Raw genomic sequence first — 21,515 nt, forward strand, 5'->3', positions numbered from 1 at the left:
AGCCAAGGAACACACCCTACTCTTACAAAAAAAAAAAAAATCAAATTCCAATTGCTATGTTACCCGTAACGTCAAACTTTCACTGAGACGAATCCAAGTCTTGAATAGATAGGCTTGAAACTAATTCCAAACAGTTTCGATCACATAAAATGATGTTCTTCACTCTTACACTACAGAAAAAGGAGATCAGCGCCCAATAAGCGTTGTGTGGATTCAACTTATTCAAAACAATTCGATGTGACAAAAGTGATTGGAATATTTGTTCAAGCCTATTGCTGTAGATGGGGGGAAAAAAGATGTAGGTAATTTTTAAACCGTTCTGTAAAAACATATAAATTAGTGCTAAACGTGTGCATTCATCACTTGATAGTTATTTGATGTTTACAGTTTTAAACCAATGGTCACATTCGAGCAGTTCATCATATAATACAATTGTTTTTCATTATACATTTTTTCTAAAATGCGTCAAAATATTCCTTGGTAAGTTTATTCATCATATAAAATGCTCGATGATTATGCTAGGTACACTATTGCAACCACACATTTTTCTTACCATTTGTCAAGTGTACACAAATACTAGCGTATCTATCTGATTCGGAATTTCAAATTATGGTATACATACTATACATAAATTTTCTAGCCTTGACAAAGACAGTGGCTTTTACAATATGAATGTTCCTTAATAATTAGTGCTCTACAAGATTTCGTAATGTTAATCCTTCCAGAGATTTAAAAGCAACCCATTCTAATACTTAGAACAATATGTTTTATTATGACCTATCTGACATCAAATAATTTTTAGGAAATAAATTGTGGTTATAGTTTAAATTGTCACGAATTCATTATACAATTCAATATTATTGAAAAGTATATGTTTCACTCACTGGTTGAACTTGCAACAAGTTTTATTACCTATCAAATGTTACAACGAATTAAATAGGCTCGTAATTCACAAAGCTGCTTTCTTCAAAATATTTGATATTTGATTTATCAATTTCAATAGGTAATTGTTCTTGCCTTTATTACTCAAACACTGGAACAAGAATTACGAGATTTGGATGCAATGTGAACGTGTGAATAAACACGTGAACATTGTATCAAACTTGGTATTCGATGTTAAATTTTAGTATCTAATTCTAACATATGTATCGCGTACTCAATCAACTATAAGTGATTTTTCAGTGGTGTCTACTGTGTAGAATAATCGGTGATCATTGCAAAACAGTGAACCACAAATCTTTGTAAATTAATACTTATACTTTGCGTGATTCAAAATTGTTATTACTACAGAAAAGTTTTAAGAGAAAAAAAAACACAAAACCGTAGGATATTGCATCAATATGGCATTTATTGAACTCAGCAGTGATAAGAACATCGCATGCTGTATTAATAAATAAATTCTAAACATATTTTTCGTAAACTGAATAATTACGAACAAAAATAGTCAAGTTATGCTTTAAAAAAATGACACCACGTTGCAATCCAAAAGCGTCGGGACATCAGGTTCATAGAGAAAGCAATATTCTATTTGTAATAGTTTAATTAAAGAGAAATAAGTAACACGATACACGTCTTCTGTTAACATTGGGGAACGTTATAGATTTAAAAACGCGTTTCTAATTCGTCTAGGCAAATATTCTCTGCCCTGGAAATTTTTTTGAAAAATTAATCTATGAGAAAGTAATACCGACAAAAATTGAGTATCTCATCAGATATCTTTAAGACCTACTATAACAAAACTGAAGCAATCGAAAATTGCCAGCACAAATAAGTACAATTCACAATTTTATTCAACACTCAACAACATGTACGTATATAAACAATTGCACAGACCATTTCTGGTATATTAATGTATTTATAATGAATTTATTGTTTACTTTAATATTTTAGTTCAGTTGAGTTCAAGTTTATAGAAGAAAAAGAAAATTTGAATATATTATTGGAGGCTATAAATGATATTATGTCAGGCATTTCTCTAAATTTTCGTTATTTTTACTTCGCCAATTCTCTAAGCATTACAAGAATCTATCAGTTTGAAAAACTGTCCGTTTCAATTTAATCAACACCGAGTGTCACAGGCTCAAACATGGTTGGAACATCAAAGGTATCGAGAACATAACTCAGGAACAATTATACACAACTTTGATATATCCATGTTTTCAGTAACTGAGAACTCAGAGAAACAATTCTCGATACGAGAATGAATCTTTAGAAATACTCCGTAGTACACAGAATTTTGTTAATCGTTAATGTAGGGGCACCAATAAATGAAAAGACCCAGCAATACGTCACTGGTGAATAAAGTATGGTTCACACGGTTTCAACGTGACTTTTAGTAATAAAAATAATACTGAATTGAAACTGCCAATACCCTGAGGAAAAATATCAATGGGCGTGGACAAATAAGCAATCCGTGCCGATGTTCTTTCAACAATAATATCTAATAAATACAAGTACTTCAAACTACGACTAAAATGCTGTAACCAGAAAATATCTTGATGAAGGTAAAACAAAAGATAAAATGTTAGAAGGAGTGCAAATACCGATAAGCATCCTTGATTAAAATTCCATAATCGTAGAGAGAAAACTCACGAAAGTGCCTAGTTCAATGATTAAACAGGCAACTCCTCTAAACCAATAATATATGTTTCACCTCAGTTGAATAAAACCTAAATGTTTTCAGATATTCAGAAGTAGTGGATAATTGAAACAAGTAAAATGAATGAATCTTACTTCACAGGTTCTGTGTTCTTAACATGGTGACAGTACGAGGACGTAACTGTTTACAATGAAAAACTTTTTTTGGAAAGTAACTCTACGGCTGAATTAAAAAATGATTATAGGTTTCAATATTTCCCAAGTCGTTGATATTATACTAACCAAACGTCTAGATAATAGCAATGAAGTTCAGTGAATGCCATTTTACGTGACGAACAAATGATTGTGCAATAAACTGTTAAACTTCACTTTCGAGCCACTATATTTTTTCTCCCTAATGGAAATGAACAATTATCCTTATCACAGCCATTGTTAACACTACAAACTTTCAGGGTTGCTTCCATTCACCATATCAAGTTTTCAAAACCTCAATTATTTCATCCTTACATCACTACTTACGTTATTTTATTTTTATATTTGACACCATATTTACAAGAACTACTTCATTGGCAATCCTATGGAGAATGTGTTTTAACTAACAAAGATACAGAGGAGAAAAGTTTTATCCTGTTAGCGTTAATCGTTAATTCTCGTGGTTAATAATGTTGTAAAGTTTTTTTCGTGCATTTTACAGGATAAAAATTAAACGGGTGTGATAATAGAAGCCTCCTTGTTAGTTAATACACGCAGAAAGAAACACTGCGACCAAGTAAAATATTCCAAACACAACTTCCCATCGGATTATAAGATAAGCATGTCGAAATAAAACGTTTGACAAACTTATTAACTAAATCAGTTCTTCCCCAATAACACTAGACTCTTAGATCAAACTAGCCTAATCACAATGTATTTAATTTTGAGCACCAATTTTACTATTATACTGATTATGTTTAAGAATAGGTTAAATACGAGGAAACATTCGCAATATTAGATTCCTAGATATTTTTAGATAGTCTGAAGTAACTTCTACAAATCTAAAATTCTATGCGCCGACAAGGTGGACTTTACTGATTTAATTTTTTATTTACAGAAAAGAATAAACTAGCCCACGGTAATTGTGGTCATTTCTTGAGCTTCGTTTCCATGCAGCACGAATGAAAATGATTGCATCAAAGTTGCTTGTAAGTGACTCAATGTGTAGTTGAAAGTAAAAATTTGTTCTTTGAGACAAAGAATTTAAATTTAACAACATCACCGTAACAAACTCATCCACCTTGAATGTCAGAAATCTTACAATTAGTGATAAGATAATATTTAAGATAAAACAGTAAAATATTATAACAATCAAAAATACTGTTCAGTAATCTAAGCAAGCAAGGCAATAGCCTCAGCTTGTGCGCTGCAAAGGTTGTTGATAAATTTTTATATTAAATACTTAAAATCCCATCAGATATAATGATGAATTACTCTCGTTATTGATATTGAATAGTCTGATTATCTTTGAGCTCAATTAACATTAACTCGGAACATTTCATTATGATTTTGTAAGTAGAGATACTATGAACAATAATGAGTAAAAAGGGTAGAATTGTGTTATAATATATATTTTGGAATATCATAAATATCTATCTTGATTTCCAATTTGTACCATACTGGTAGCAAATTTGGTACACTCGCAATGCTTTTGCCTTTGTTCGGTTTTCTGTAATTGTTACAATGTAATATCTCTTCTCAAACTGGCGATACCATAGGGTATTTCATCGTTTATCTGCTCTATTTGTTTTTGGACGTACCCTGTTCGCGCAGTATTATCAATCAAAATGGGTGACACTAGAATTTTCCAAATTCGCGAAGCAAATAAAATTACTTTACATGTGTAAAACCAATAGATTGAAGTCTATACAAAGAGAACAATTGAAAACGAACGCAAATCCATGAGCTATAGCCAAGATATTTTTGCCTTCTTGTTTCCAAAAAAGAAAGAGTGTGTGACAAATTGTTGGAATTACATATTGGAAGGGACTGTAAGCAAGATGACAAGAGCAAAAAGGCTTTGACTTGAAATAAATCATATTTGTAACCATGAATGCATCACAAGATGCTGAAGTATTTACACGAATTAAAAATTTCCGAAATAAGTGGTAATTTTGATTGATACGCGCTCGATGCACTGCGTGGATTTGAATTTTTTTTTTTCTAACAGTGTTAGGTAAAAGATGACAGTTTACTCGTCAGTATATGCAAAACCAAATTTACAAGGGATACAACATGAGAATAAACACTACAAACAATTGATCATGAACGTGTCGTTTCATATGATTTCAGGAATTAACAGCATTCTGATGAATGTACACTCCAAGGAGACATATTTCATGATTTGCAGCATTGTCCGTTGCCTATTAAGTACAATGTGCATCTGGACAATAATCTAACACAAAATCCTTTAGATTCATTACAATCTATAACAGTGAAATTGAGGCAAACAAATGGCAAGCTGCATCAACATACATTTGTAATCATGAATTTACACTTTACTGGATATTGGTAAAGTAAAAATGTGCGTCGTTAATCAACAACTGGGAAATGAACCATTAACTGTTTATTCTATTAACATCGTAACCATTCTGCTTGCCTGTCTCCTTGGAAACTAGCATTCTCGATAAAAATCTTTTCGAAATTCAAAAACGAATTTAAAATGATATCTGAAAGATACAAAAATTATTTTTAAATCTGAATTCAAATATTTATAGAAACATGTGAAGTTCAGTGCATATATGTATTGTGAAACGCATTTTGGATTAGTGCAGAAAGCAATCATTACGTTGACTGAGTGATAACTATACAGTGTTTGAAATCCAGATAAAAATTTAAAGGTATTGATTACCAAAATTTTATACTCTATCCATAAGCTACTTCAATTCATACCAAGAGCAGTCACATTGAAATGACAAAATTCGACTTGTTTTCAAAAATCAAATGTTATCCACAGAATGATATAATTTATGCTGAGAGGAAAAAGCTCCAGTGTTTACACTTGACCGAAGTATGTAACAATAATTTGGTACATAGACATAGTGCGAAATACCCTAATCAACGACAAATAAGAATGTTGATCCATCCTGACAAAATTGATTTTTAGATATAAGCTACCACAGTTAATACTGATATGCCTTTTTCTTGGCGGCATACAAACATTCTCCTTCGGTAGGCATTAAACAGAAATGCTAATTTAGTTTCGAGTCGAGTAATCAACTGCAGTGCAGCAGGCAGCCATGCGCGTAAAAGATAAGCACCACTTAAATTATGATCGAAATAATGATCCAACCAATATGTATACCAAATAGAGAAGAAATATACTTTAATTCGACTAATCTTGTCAGAATGCTTTTGCTATTCAGTACGACAGAACGTTATTTATCCTGAAGGAAGAGGTGGAAAGTAGAAGCCTATGTAGTAATCACGTAAAGTGTATTTCAGATATGGAAATAATTACAATACCAATTATATAATACCTAAGATAATATATGTATCGATATTGCTTCATAATAGTAATGATAAACAAAAGCTGTTACAATAATTATATCATAACAAAGAAATACTAAATACAAACACAAAAAAAAAAAAAATATGAATAACTGCATACCATCTGAATGTTAGTCAAACAAAATTCTATGCATTTATCATGGTTCATGATGCACACAACACAACACTTTTACTAATTATATATGGAGTTTCTTCTTCAAAATTTAGTGCTTAATCAACAAGAATTTTTGGGATATGCATAGTACATAATGTTTGGACAAAATGTAGTTGCTCAATTGTTTTCGTCTTTTTCTTCTTTTAAACTTTCAAAGTCCTTACATACTTATATCTTCTCTTTATCAACCGTATTCACAATTAAGTAGTATAAAAAAAAACAAAGAAAAAAAAAACTAGCCATATAAAACTCAAAACAAAAAAACAAAGGAAAGCACTGAAGAGCTACAACCGGCAGCTGCATGAAAATGAACAATCCCAAAAAAACAAGTGAAGGGGGTTTATTCTAAAAGCGAGTGCGAGAAGCCATTAGAGTCGGACCTTGAGGCGGTCATCTTATCTGGTAAAACAGTTAATGGTTAGAAAACTGTTCATTCAAAATACACACACATTGTAACAATGCGGTGAGTCAACCTTCTACACATCCATAACTATGCAGGTCATATCATATGATTAAGATACAAGGGAACCATAAAGTTATTGAAAATGGAATTAACACAAATAATTCTTAAGCGAACTTTACAAAGAAACTAAGCACAATCACTTAAACAAAATGCAGTACCGGACAAGTTTATTGGCTAAAGATATTGAATACGTAATGAAATATGAGAATTAAGAAATTTTCATTTACGACACAATAGGTGTAACATGTTTGTATTCCGTACCTGATAGCAAAGTTAATTGTTTGTTGCCATTGTGACCGATCAAAATTGAAAATTTTGCAGTTTTGATGCTCCTTGCTAATTTGCATTGACCATGCGCACATATGTTGATAATAAAACGGTGTGGTGAAAATTTTAATTATTTTTCTATTCTTCATTTTTTTCTTTGCTCTCGGATGACGAAAATCAGACAAATAAATACCAAATACTGTTGAGATATTGCACTTACCCCGACTTTGGTTGTAGCCTGCCTGCCAGCCAGCATAATACGCGGCCTTTTGTTTCCCGTGTTCTTCAGCAATTTTGACACAGAGAGGTTCAGAGCCTCCTTCAGGTATCGTCCCATGTAGACCATTAATTGCTTCCTGAGCCTCTTCACGTTTGTCAAACCTAAGAAAATTAAATTTTATGTCAACACAGCATTCAAACCAAAGATAAATATTTTTTTCAACCTGAGCTCTCATTTGTTGCAAAGGATTATATAATTAACTTATGGATATGAAAGAAATCTATTTTTGCATTCGCTGTTCAACAAATTAATGATTTGCAAGAAAAATTACGTAATGTTGCATTTACTGCGATCTAATACACCTGTTTACATCAATGCGATCAAGATTTTATTTCGAATAGCTTTATTGTTCAGAGTACAAATCTCTAAAAATATATTCTGCAAACTTTGTGATACATTTGCAACACACAAAATTGCCTTTAGCTACCAATGATGCTGAAGCTAGCACCCAAAGTTGGCAGACAAACGTGTTAAAGTTTTTGAAAATAGAAAAATGAAGTTCAGTTTTATTCTCATAATTAATATATAAAAGTATCAGGGATTCAAGATGTGTCGCACAATTTCGATTTTCGGACTTTAGTACCTAATTCGAATGAACAGGAAAACGTTTGACTGATAATTCTGGCTGCTGACTTCAGCCTCGTTAGCTACCACCGTAACGAAGAATTATATTCGTAACTAGTACCACAATTGCAGTTGAGACTGTGATTAAATGTCAACTAAGCTTTTAAGAAACATTTAATGCAAGCAGAGATATGTCACTAATATTATACTTTTTCACAGGATTCGAACACACTTAATATTCGATAATTACATGTAAAATCAGCTTTCAGAAAACTTCACGAAAAATAGAGTGTATTTCCGAGAATAAAATCTACTTATGTTATTCAGTTTTGCCACCAACATTTGCCAAGACCATTAGTATATTCTACAATAACAAAGCTATGACTGCATCATCATGAATCTTGCTAGAGCCAAGAACTAAATTTAGGTGCAGTGCTCATTTCCGTTGAAGTTGAGTCAAGATAAATGCCTCACATTTTCAAAAAAACAATTGACAAAATACGAACACGGTGTGGAAACTTTTGCTAGGCACCTTGCACAGTTACCGATTATCAAAGTTTTTGTAAACGGTTTACTTTTTATTGGTTCACACTTAATTCAAATCCCATTAATCTGTAAAATAATTAACCGTGATGTATTTACCTGACAAATGCAACTCCACGTGGCAAGCCTGTAAGTTTGTCTTTCAGGATATTCTTTTGAACAATTTGCCCATATTTACTAAATATGTTGTCGATCTGGCTCTCAGTTATGTTTCTGTAAAAAGACATGAGAAAAAGAGATTATTAAAATATTGAGATCACAAAGGTAATGCTGTTTCATCTCAAGAATAATGGTAAAATAAACTTGCATGAAATATAATGAAATCATATGTGCACTTGAAGAGTATCAATTTCAATGCAAATTTGAATATAAATACCTCGGAAGATTGGTCACATAGAGATTGGTCTCCTTAATCTCTTCGCCGGAAGGTCGGGCCAAGGAAACTTTGAGTCGTTTATTTTGAACTTGCAATCCGTTGAGCGTCGCAATTGCCGTTGCAGCATCATCCGCCTTTGCATAGTTGACAAATCCAAACCCATAACTGTACCCCGTCTACGATAAGAACAAAGGTACACTTATCAAACACGACTCATTTTGGAAACAACAGTAGTGGAAAACATTTGCCAATACAATAGTTAGAAATTACATTCATATAAATCAAAAATTATGGCTAATCTTTCACAAACAGCTTCTTCAATATCATTCCAGGATAAATTAACAGCAACGTACCAACCATATATTTCAGATTAGTTGTCTTTTATAGAATTGCGGATATAAGAGACGCGATTGTTTAGTTACAACGATACACAGGCAAACTTGGGAAATTTCGGCTCATTTGTAGAATTGAAATATTTAACTTTAAATGTTGGATCGAATAAAATGATGCGTTAAGATACGTAGAGATGAATTACCTTGTAGTCCTTCATGACCCTACAAGACTCGACCGGTCCGATGGTAACGAACATACTGTAGAGTTCTTTTTCAGTCATGCTTTGGGGTAGATAATTGATAATGAGATTTGTTCGGGGTTCATCGGACTTGGGCTGATCAAAGTCGGTCATTTTGCGATAGCGTGCAAAATCACGCCCAGCTGCAGTCGAATATTCGGTAGGGTTTTGTAACGCCGATTGATGAAGCGAGGGCTGAGCGTCAACTGATGGCTGCGAGGTCCAACTGATATCGCCAATCGATACCATCAGCAAATACAAAAAATATAAACAAATGTGTTACTACCTCTGTTCCTCGCATAGCCATAATAGTTTTAAATGTTAAAACAAATATAAAATAAATATCTGACAACATGTTGCCCGAACCTGTGTGGGAAAACAAACGAAAATAATGATAACTGAACGAGGGAATCGAAAACTATCAGAAAAATTCAACTAAACAACAACTTCGGAGTAAAATTTACCCGACCTAGAGTAACGCGGAAACAAAATTAAAAATAAAATGTACACGTATATAATATATCGCCATGTACATAGAACTACCACTTGTAAAACTACGTAGAAATATATATATATATATCAACCAAAATTGCGATGTCATTTTAGCGACAAAGTAAATCTGTCAGAACAAAGAAGTGACGTACCTTACGACGCTTGGGTGATAAGTCCCGGTGTTAAAAAGCAGGTAAAAATGCTTTTTATCACGTTAAATTAGCGTAATTAACAACCAGAATTATATAACACTGGCGATCGTAATTAAGGCTAGCCGTTGCACTGAACTGTTAACACCAAGACCCGCAGAGAGTCAGGAGCGAAGCGTCGAGTGAACCTTACTCGCGGAGAGCCGACACAGAACTGCGAATAATTCGGCGACCAAAACTCAGCTGGTCGATCTTCTCCCCTATCCAGCCGCACACCCTCTTACGTTAAAATTTGGAATAACCAATTCAAAATTACAACCGCCAACGACGAACTGGTTCGTGTACGCGAGATACGAGCTGACAAAGCGAACAGAAATCCTAACAACTTATCGCCATGTCGACACTGGAGCAGAGCGGCAAGCCGGGGACTCGACTCGTTGCGCGCCACGAAATCGTCGGCGTCTCCCCCGTCTCTCCCCTTCCACCCTCCCTTCGCCCCGCCCCCCTCCCGCCAATCCCCCTTCCCCTCTCAATACCGCTTCCTCTCTGCACCGTGCCTATCGTACGGTCGGCTGGTCGGTCGGTTGGGTCGGTTCGACGCGCCAAGCCAGCCAGCCGCCGTTTGTCGCTGCCACGCACAACGGGATGAGCCACGGTAAGGCAGCAACGCGGGGAAACGCAACGCCCGCCGATGGCAATAAATAATCAATTTCAATCACCGGCTCGGTCAGCGTTAGCAGTACCGGAGACGCGTTACCCGGGTGCAATTTACGTATGCGTGCATGCATGTATGTATGTATGTACCTATGGAGATATCGCGTACCTTGCGTTCCAAGTCGAACCTGTGAACATCGCAGGTCACCTCGCGGTGGTTAAATTTTTTTTTCCCTACTTTACACTGCTCTGGTTATTAAACCGCAGCCGGTGAATACGTATTACGTACGACACTTTTTTTTTGTAACAGACTTATTTTATACACGATAACGGCGATAGGGACAACAGGAAACTGCCAGCGTGCTTTGTCAATTGTTATTTTTTAACGAATGCGTTATTCGCAACGAAATAAATAAATATATAAACATTAAGAAAAATAAATGAATTATATAAAAAAAAATTGATAGCGAAGGTAATTTACAAATAAAAACACACCCAATATTTACATTTCTCGTTGTCGACGCGAAATAATGCAGTGATGTAGATAAAATTGAAAATTATCCGACAAGCTATAAATTTTTATACTCTTTTTTAAACGCCTCTATTATCCACACAGGTAAAATAAGTGGCCAAATATCGATTTACATTACCTTGTATGTTGGTTTACGTAGTTGTCCGAATTCTGCTTTTGGTAGAATCCGTCCATTTTGAATTTCCGCTGCACATAATTATTTGCCGCAGTGTCGGATTCTTTTTGTTTTATCTGGCTTCCCAGGCGCAGTGCTGCATTCGGATTATCTGCGACTGCTCGGGAAACTCCGAATCTCTTCCAATGCAGTTCGCAGTCCCAGGGTCTCGTCTAAACGGCGTGGTGGTAGAATCAAACTGCATTTCGAGCATGTCGAAGTGCAGAGAATCCTTTTGTAGAACAATCTACCGCATACCAAGCGTGCTTATCTCATATCGATTGCCGCTCAGGCTGCACCGTTTGTCGCGCGACGCAGCATTTCCAGTCAATATCCAAATACCTGTAAACTTCGTCAGTACGCATTGTGTATTTTCTATACTCGACACAACTCGCCCTCGTATCCCAGCTCACCTCGACAATGGTTAGTCATCGCCATTCATGAAAATTGCTTTTGCCCCAATTTTTTTTCGATTGTACGTTCGCGGTGAACGTAAATATTCAATACGTGTAGGCTGATCTGTAGCGTAAATACCGTCTTAAATGATGTACGTAGTTGTTGTGATACTTTCAATACCGCGTGTACACGGTAGTACCTAAGCGGATAAGCAATATCTTTCAATTGCCCTCGTACTGAGGAGATTCAGCGTACAAGCTGTGCCCTACAGGTGTACACAAAAGTCGTAAACAACCCAGCGAGATCGCTGACGGTACAACTGCAGCTAATTTTGGAACATATTGTTGGCCTAAATCTGTGCCGATCAGTGCCGTAGGGGGCTTGAGGATGTCCGTGATTTCGGCAATTGAATTATCAAGCTGGATTTACTGTTGTGGATGAAAAGTGCATACTTTAAATTCCACTCGTTATTCGCATATTCTGTTCAACAGCGTTGCATTTGTAGGGCCGAGAATATATAAGCAATGCGATTCGCCTTTTGCATTTTTTTTCTGTCTGTCCTACGCGTGGTGAGAGAAACCGAATGAAACCTAAGAGAAACGTTTCTGTGCTACACGAGAGGGATGAAAAACAGATTCCTCTGGGTCAGACAAGGAACCCGGGGAGCTCGTACGAGGACTGGAAGAAACGTTGTCACGTTTGGTGACAGCGTTGCCGTATTTCAGTCCTATACCCTATATGCATTAACTGTGCCACCCGGCCCGCATGTTACTACGGAGTTGCGGCGATTTCGTTGGGGCTTGATCACTGGGATTGATCGACAGGATTGAAGATATATGTATAATTTTATTACAGTACTAGGCGCAAGATGAAGTCACATTCAGCGTGGGCGTACAATTTAAATAAGATCGTTGTCCGTGTACAATTAAAAGTACCAATCAACTCTACTTTCGACACTGACATTTCCATAAAAACTCGAAAGGATCATAATATGACGCACAGTAAATATCATAGCTCGGCGTCAGACTCCTATTACGATTCTCTAATTTTTCTATTAGCCGGATACGCACGAAATTATCTCGGCGTACTCGCTCTTCGAAAAGTTATCACGAACGGGACATACCGAATAATATTCCCGTGAGACTCCCAAGTCGAGATTTGCCACAACAGCGAAATTGAACGGTCTGTTATACCGACTAGTACGACACTTCTCTGACGCATATAATCAAATCCCAGATCATGAATTCATGAAATCATGCTTCTGCCTTTCAAGAATGTGGCTCCATAATTCTCCTCATCATCCCGAATATAGCATCCGATGTCAATTTGAAACCTTTTCAGCAGCAATTACGAAATGAATGCCGGTTCTTTTACCGCAGCTGACTGCAGCTAGGCCATGCAGCGTTACAGCATCACATTTCTTGTGAGGGCGCTACTTTGCGATATATTACGCTTGGTAATATGGTTTATTCAGCGTTCCGAACAGTTTAGCTGCCCCCGATCGTTCAGCAGGAGTCGCTTGTACCGATTGCGGTAACGTAATATTTCTTCACGTCGCCAACAGAGAGCGACAAAATCGTATACTCGCGCGCTACGTTTATTTACGCATATAACTTACGACGAGCGTGAATTCATTAAACTAAAATAGTGATCAAACGAAGCAGCATTGAAGCAGGTCTTGTGAATAAAGTAATGGGTGAAGATTGAAATTCAATGATTTGTATACTCTCACACTTGCCGCTATTCAAAATGAATTAATAGCACTTTTACAATACGATGATTTTCGGATGGACGTAAAACAACCAATTAATAATTTTCCATCCTACACTTCGTTTTTCAAAATTTTACAAACAAAATGCAATAGGTAAAGTTTTATACAACAAATGACTCCAGCGGGAAGAATTTTTGCCGAGAAATATGCAGCGATGACAGATTTAAGGGGACAAATGTCAAATGGACAACAGGCAACCTATAGCCAAATTCATGATTAATTCCTGGCTACGATAATGAAAAAATGCATAAATTCCTCGAAAGCTTGGCCGAAGTACAATATTTGCCTAGCCTCTGGTTATGCGCATAGGCTGGATTGAAGAGAAGAATCAAAAAAATCTGGGCAATTTTTTTTTTTTTTAATTCCAAGGAAAAAATGACGCCACTATTGCACGGTTTTTAAATTCCCGTCTTCAATTACGTTACAGACTCGAAGATTCGACTCATTGTCAGCTACGGCCGAGCTGCGCAAGAGTGACCTGCGCAGTATGCCGAAGCAGCCGGAACACGGATTGGCCCAATCACCCAGCATTCGATATAGAGGAACGCATACTTAGGGACCAGGGTAGGATCAGTCAGTCGCTGTCTTTTATGCAGCATCGTTATGCGCGGTGGTGGAGGCGGAGCTCTGACTCTGAAATTGGCCGAAATGTCAGCTCTGCATCTCGGATTAGTAAAGACACTGACAGTTGTGTAGTTGGCGCCCGTGCCGTGCTCTGTGAGGCGTTCAAAATCACGATAACAGTAACCCAGTTCCGAATTCTCGTATCTTATTGTACACATATTACCGTAGGACGTATGCTCGTATCTACAAGCATATATTTGAAACGTAGCGCGAAATCAATCCTCGTCAATCAGTGAGTGGCATGTGAGCGAAATAATGAAGTTTTTCCAATTTTTTACCTTGTGATTCTAACGGGCCAATCAAAGCGTTTACTGACAAAAAAAAAATTTATTCATGGTACCGTCATTTGTACAACGACGTCGTCTTTCTTCTGCAGTGCGAATAAATCAAAGGTAAAAACTTCCTTTCCCATAACTCTTTACATCATCGAATGACGACCAGTTTTTGCGTTGATCGATAATACGGATTAAATGTACGTATCTGTTTTTAAGGCGAATCAGGACGTTATCGAAGAAAAAGTATTTAAACAATCTCTTACATTAGATGTATATGAAACGTATATATCGATATTATTTTACACCGATATTATTTATCATTGAAATAATTTTGATATTTTTTTCGTACTAACGAGAACTGAATTTTCCTTGTAACAAAACTTGACCAGCGATATCAGATGATTGTGGTTTACGGTTTAACTTTTACGCCATCATAATATATAATTAACATATACTGGTAAATGAAATGATAAGATTTTACAGAGGGCGAAATGGTGAGAATTGCACCAGCTATTAGTCTGGTCGAGAAGTGAGTTCACTGCGAAAAATCGTTAGAATGGTCTTAAAAATATGGCGATTGGTGCATTGGATTCAGAATTTAAAATGATGAAACCGGTATTTTTTAATTAATCCGCCATTAAAAATTTCAATTGTTATAAACAAAAAACGAAAAGAAAAAAAGGGAGTCTCCGTTTTATAGCTATAATTTCAAAAATATAACAGATTTAATGAATTTTGAAAAAAGATCCTAAAAGAGGAGGAAATTTCCGATGAAAAAGTCCGTACTCCCGGAATTCTAGCTTTATTATTTATAATTTTAATTTAACGTTGAATATAGGGCTCCGCGCGGCCGTTTCGGTGCCTAGGCGTCAAGGCCTAGCGAAGCATGCAACACGAAACAATTTTTTTTTATAACATTCAATATTAATTTAAAAATTTGAATAAATTATAGTGTTATCTAGACACTTGAAGGAATGTAGTCTTACCAAAAAAAAAAATTTTAACTCGATTTTCGTTTAAGTTATTTAATTGTTAATTAACTCATTTTTCGTAGACTTGACTTTTCATAAAATCACTTGTAAAAGTTTAAAAAATGGGTCTATAAATTTTTTTTCTTTTGTGAGCTCTTCTTATATAAATAGTAAACAAGATTCAGTGGTAAAAGTTTAGAAAAGTTTTTTCATTTGTTTATAATGATTTTTCAAAGTTATCAAAAATGGAAAAATCCGGCTAATGTTATGATAAAAATTTTTTGGGGTAAAGTATTTTAAAATTCAATAATAAGTAGAGAAAAATTTTTTTTACAACTATGATGCACATGGCTGTATTTGTAATTTTTTCAAGCAACGAAAAAAAAAATTTTTAATGGCGGATTAATTAAAAAATACCCGTTTCATCGTTTTAAATTCTGAATCCAATGCACCAATCGCCATATTTTTAAGACCATTCTAACGATTTTTCGCAGTGAACTCACTTCTCGACCAGACTATATGCAGTTTTCAATAGTACAATCGGTAGAGTTTTGACCCCGAGAGATCGATTTTTGCCAAGGTATAACTCTTATCCAAAACGAAAGCTTATTGATCTTACCTGATGCACGGAACCACCGCGTTTCCGTATTCCGTTCACGTGAAAATAAAAAATCCCTCTCCCGCAATGGTTCGTAAATTTTCAGCCGATACACCTGCTGCATGTTCAATTTTTCACTGTCACGATTCGTTTCCGAAACGAACAAGTGAAAAGTCACAGCTGCTTATCGCACGGTTTTTCCCTTCCGCCAAATAGTTCACCGTGACGAGAAAATAAATTTCTTATCTCATACAACGTGATCATAGCCACATTACACAATTACATATACGCGGACTATTAACTGAAACGACAAAAATGTCGATATATGTTCAGAGTTAATTTTTTTCTCTGTAACACCACATTGAACGCAAAAAAACACTGCATTTCAGTTTACCAAAAACTACCGTTGATATAATGATGCCGTATAATTACATACATATATTCCAGTATTAAGTTCAATAAAAACAAATACAACACGTCGAAGGGTAAGTCGGAAATAACGTGATGGTATATTTGTTGTAACGTGATCAGATGATATCGTCATCTTTGTCAAAAAGCGTGGGAGAATTTGGTTCTCTGTTAAATCTCCACGGAAATTGAGGCACCAATTTTGCCAGTTGCTTAAACCGCGGAATATTTACACTGAACACCCATGCATTTAAAGTAAACATTGAAGTGCGCACGTGTCTGCTACTATAGATTTCTATGTAATCTATAAGATTATACACGCATCTATGCTTCTTTAAATTTTTAGAACGCGGTTATTTCAGCTGCGGCGTTCGTGCAAACAACGAATCACCGTGTGGATAAGGTTGAAGTTGATAACGTTAATTTAACGAAGCACTTTCAGGAAAATCGTTACATCGCAGCCTTAGGATTGTCTGAAATTCAGCTAGTAAGTCATAACAAAAAAAAAATGTTCATATTTTGAAAACTCAACTGCTTAAAATTCGTTCTAAAATTGTAAAATGATTTATTCTATGATGTTTCGTTACGTTAACGTTACTAACTTCAACATGATTCACGTGGATTCTATTATAGGAATTAGCCATGCTGTTTTTCGATTTTATCAAACTTATTAATATATTATTCAAAATTTTCATTGCGGCGCCTAACCAAATGATAACCGCACTTCTTATACGGACAATAATAGGCCGATTGCCCGTTTTCATGCTTCTATAACCCCGCGATAGATCGCCATGTGACTAATCTTATTCGAATGGCTCCCTTACACTACATATTTGGAAAGCGTAAATTAGCGGAAGCGGACAGTCGTAATCAGTCAATGCATATAACGTACAACTACGCGTCTCGACAACCCGATGAAAAGGAAGTCACAGTGCTCCCTCATCCTACGCCAATCAGAATGAATTTTTGTCAGCGTCCAACAGTAGGACATCCGGTGTCATATCAAAAGGCCGGTGAAGAAGCGGCGTTACATTTGTACCGAGATCCCTGAAAGTTTAAACAGTGATTCTCAACTTGAAATTTGCACGAGCGTTAATTATGTGCGGAATAATTTTGTGTACTCAGCTGGATTGACACGCGATATTCTTGTAACATGTTGAATATTTACATTGTCTTCAATATCGGTAGTCTGCCTCTGTGCAAACACAATTACTTACACGTGTGGAACATTTGACTGCACCTGCTGCTGAAAAGCGAAAACATCACGAGATTGAAGTTTGTAACGTTATCGCAACGAAATATTTGAGAAAAATTCACTATTCTCTTGTATTTACAACTACTGAAGGAACTAAGATTCCAAAATATGAGTACATCTTGATTTATTACGGTTTACTGAATTTCAAACATTTCCAAAATCGCGAAATAACGATTATTCCTCATCATAAATCGTTCACTGATCTCAATGAACTCACTTCGCATATGTGCGAAGCGGAAGTTCGACGCTTCGGTTCGCCAGTCTTATTTGAAGCTAGGGATAGACACGGTGTGGGTAAAAGTCTCGAAAGGTATCAAAAAATTCCGACGAAACATATAATTTTCATTAGCAAATACTAATTTTTACATTTAGAATCCAGTTCTCTCTTACAGTTGTTCATTCGGGTGTATCGAATGGAGATAAAATTCTCTAAAATGGATTTCACGCAGAGACGAACCACGACCATCCGGTGTCCCCTGCACAGCGTCGTTTGATACGGACATCGCCTAGCTTTCACTCCAAAAATCTGTGAACGCGACTCGTTCAGCGCAACGTGCCTTCATTCTAGGGACGAAATAATCGTCGTTGTTCACACCTCTTACACCGATGATCTGCCGCAGTGCTTTTGCCCTGCTATGTATGAAAGGGAACGGTCGTCTCGCCACGTAGGCCCGCGCTTGAAACCTTGCGAAAAAGGAGCCTCGAGACGTGATGCAAAGCTCCGGTAACCGAGCAAAGGTCAAGAGTCACGAGTCACGGCCCTAGCGCGTTCCGTAGGGCCGATTGTGAGTGTTTCTTGTCACTCTCGACTGGGTTGGCTTGCTTCAGACTGCATCGCTCCGCCGCATCGCGGTCGGCGAAATGCGAATAGACTCGGTCCTTCTCCTGGAATAGAGGGGCTGCCCGGCCTTGTCCATCGGCCCAGGTTAATCACTCCAAGCGTAAAGCCGATCTGACCTTGAGGCAAGGAAGACACGTGTTAACGTCGTCATCGCTCGCTCGTATTTGACGTACAAGTATGATATCACGCTCGCTTTCAGTCTGCTACTGCATGCGCTGACCAACGTCATTCGACTGTTGAAATCTCGGTTGAAACAAAAGTGCTGTTGATTGTTTTTTTATTTTTTTTCTACAATATATAATATACTCAAATTTTATCGAGGACAGTATTGCCCACAATGTAAAGAATAGTATCAAAGATAGAGCAGCTTCTCTGCGTCGGCAACTCTGATTTAACCCTGACTCGCAATATCAATATGGCCGCCGTTTGTCTCACTTGCAATCGTATTTCTGTTGTAAAATCGTTTCCAGCATCTGATACTTAACGATTACAATTTCATGGAATAAAGCCTGACGGCAAGAAAGGATTAGTTGTACGACCCTACCGACTTGATAAGTCTAAAGAAACAAAATTCAGATTGCGGATTTTTGCATTGCGTCTTTCATGGTTGGCACAGCCTGTTCGAAATAAGAGTAAGCACAGCATCGTGAAATAATTCGAAGAATACAACTGTATGGGTAGTTCCAAGATAGGCGATCTTTTTGTGTCTTTTCGAAAAAAAGTAGAAGGAAATGAAAAATAAATGTGTGACTGTAGTTGTAATTTAAACTGTGTTCTATGTGGCGAACTGAATTTCGAGCATCAAATATTTTCAGAATTCCCGAAAATTGAATTCAAATAGTAACATTGTCTCTACCCTGGCGTGTCCCTCCAACAAATTTGTTGATTCCAATGGCAATATCTGGTAACCTATCGAATGAGTTGCGATAAAAAATAGATTTTTTTATACCTGTATAAACGTATAATGGTATTTCAGTAACTAATTTGATTCCGTGTTTCTATTTTTCCAAATTCCGCTTTGTTCCCGTCTTTCAACGTCTTTTGCTTTAGCATTTTTATGGCCGTTATTTTTGAATTAATACAACAAACTTGTTCATTATTATTATGTAAGCGTGTTAAGAGGTCGGGACAAAGTTGGCAAGACGGGTGAACGCCGTTGCACTTTGTTTTCACAGCCGGGTGCAACTACCGCGTTAGATACCTATGTGAACCTAGCACCCGACTTGAAAAAACCTAAATATTTTTTGTTGATTCTTGTAGGTTTTTGTGGGTAGTTGTTTGTAGTAACAATGATTTCGTTTGTAGTAGTGCAAAAAAAAAAAATATAAGGGGTTGAAAAAATGTCAGCACCCTATTTTGAAAAAAATCGAATTAATCGGTAGATTTCCGTACAGAAATGTTGCAATTAGTGATCTATTCATTTTAGTTTTAGGCAACATCTATTGTAATGTGAGTAATAGTCGCTCTGTCCAAATTGAGAACCGAAAACAAGACTTGTCTCTATACTATCAACGATTTTCTGCAAAAACATCTCTCCCCTGGTACATCTCCTCCGGCACATGACAAGGGAAATACAAAATGACCAGGAAAGATACGTATATGATAAGAAAATATTTATGTACAATCCGAGGTACAATCCAAAAAAGGAATGATTTTATGTTGCGTTATGTTGAGGAATCTTTCGAGTTCAAAGATTTTCAATTACTTTTATACATTTTCATCTTTGGTAGTACGTGGAACGACAAGACTAATTATTATATGTAATTATACAAAATATATGAAGACGAATTAAACGGATCATACAAATTAAAGAAACATAAATATTCGTATTTTGGAGTCTTTTGTTTTACTCATTCATGAGTAAGTCTATACCCTGCACACCATATCTTACCCTTGGTCAGTGTCTATTCCCTGGCATCTAATTGTAAGGAGACTGTGAATATTCCAGGGAATATGAAATTGACCGTAGTCATTACATTTTTTACTCTGCTACGAATGTCAGGATTGAAGACGGAATATCTTGGAACTAGTCATATAAAAGATTTATCTGTGTTTTACAAAAAAAAAAAAACGTAAAACTAAGATAACTTCTTTTTGTTTCCGACCAAAGCCTGTAATCTTTTGCAAACATGTCTATACCTGTCCTGCATATTTCTTGTAAAAAATATCCTTGTCAACGGGTCGATAAAGCGGCGGATGTAAAATTAATCATATCCCCAGCTATAGTATAATCTACGGTATCACATGTTACATTAAAAAGAAAAGAAACCCTTATTATAGGTATCTGCATTATAATTGCTTAAATCAATACGTAATATAACTGGATCGCGACGGCGGCACGATAAATAGCTCGGAAACTCATAAATGATCCGCGAATCGAGCTATGAAAAAAGAAGTGCAATGGAAATGGTGGCAGTTCGGTGTGTCTGCGGTATCGCCTCTGACGATTGACTGTCACGCAATCCTTCTTGATCCTTATGATTTCATATTATATCTCATCCTCTGACTATTTCGTCGCAAAAAATGCGGGATGATCTCATAAACATAAACGCGATTCTCATTTGTGTATAAAGGTAGATTACAAGCACCGTAATTAATCCCAAGTTTCTCGTAATGCTTCTTGCAGAGAGACAACGTACTGATATTAAAATCAAGAATGGAGCATTATAATAATTAGCTTGGTGCAAAATCGTACGAATTTCATTACTCTTATATACTTTAGAATATTGATTCAAGCGCTATATCTATATTAGAAAGTTTGAAGTATATCTAACAACTTTTTATGCTCCACAAAATTTCAAGGTTGTTATCAGACTTTTACTATTATACGTGTAAATCTTACTTATACATGCGCTAGACTGAGACCTATTTTGATTAAATAATTTTCATGCAAAGCTTGGTTCTTGTAAAAAATTCTCTAGGCTATTTGCAAACAAGCCTCAACGTAATATTCGATTTAAAAAAATTTTTACAGCCTGTAGTAACGCTTGGAAGTGATCCAATATGTGAAAATCAATCTTCCAAAAAGATTGTGCT

At 36.1% G+C, this 21,515-nt stretch overlaps 2 protein-coding genes across 6 annotated transcripts in view; one reads left to right on the forward strand and one right to left on the reverse strand.

The window, feature by feature from the left end:
* LOC124299993 (sex-lethal homolog) overlaps positions 1-11,437 on the reverse strand; it is a 15,209-nt gene extending 3,772 nt beyond the window's left edge. Inside the window, exons 1-6 of one of the 5 annotated variants that reach the window (XM_046753571.1) lie at positions 11,305-11,437; positions 9,324-9,585; positions 8,789-8,964; positions 8,512-8,625; positions 7,246-7,406; positions 2-6,694 (exon numbers count right to left, since the gene is read on the reverse strand). In XM_046753571.1, coding sequence (XP_046609527.1) covers positions 6,636-6,694; positions 7,246-7,406; positions 8,512-8,625; positions 8,789-8,964; positions 9,324-9,585; positions 11,305-11,360 — 828 coding nt within the window. In that variant the 5' untranslated portion in view covers positions 11,361-11,437 and the 3' untranslated portion in view covers positions 2-6,635. Of the gene's footprint in view, position 1; positions 6,695-7,245; positions 7,407-8,511; positions 8,626-8,788; positions 8,965-9,323; positions 9,726-10,003; positions 10,451-11,304 lie in introns of those variants that run through there. The other 4 variants (XM_046753567.1, XM_046753568.1, XM_046753570.1 and 1 more) reach the window with 4 other exon arrangements.
* Positions 11,438-14,068: 2,631 nt separating this feature from the next.
* The window catches only part of LOC124299987 (beta-1,4-glucuronyltransferase 1), a 41,126-nt gene continuing 33,679 nt past the window's right edge, over positions 14,069-21,515 (forward strand). Inside the window, exon 1 of the mRNA XM_046753558.1 lies at positions 14,069-14,523. The gene's annotated coding sequence lies outside the window, so the exon portion shown is untranslated. The remainder of the gene's footprint in view (positions 14,524-21,515) is intronic.

This window comes from Neodiprion virginianus, chromosome 3, assembly GCF_021901495.1.
Source record: "Neodiprion virginianus isolate iyNeoVirg1 chromosome 3, iyNeoVirg1.1, whole genome shotgun sequence".
In the NCBI taxonomy this organism is placed as follows: Eukaryota; Metazoa; Arthropoda; class Insecta; order Hymenoptera; family Diprionidae; genus Neodiprion; species Neodiprion virginianus.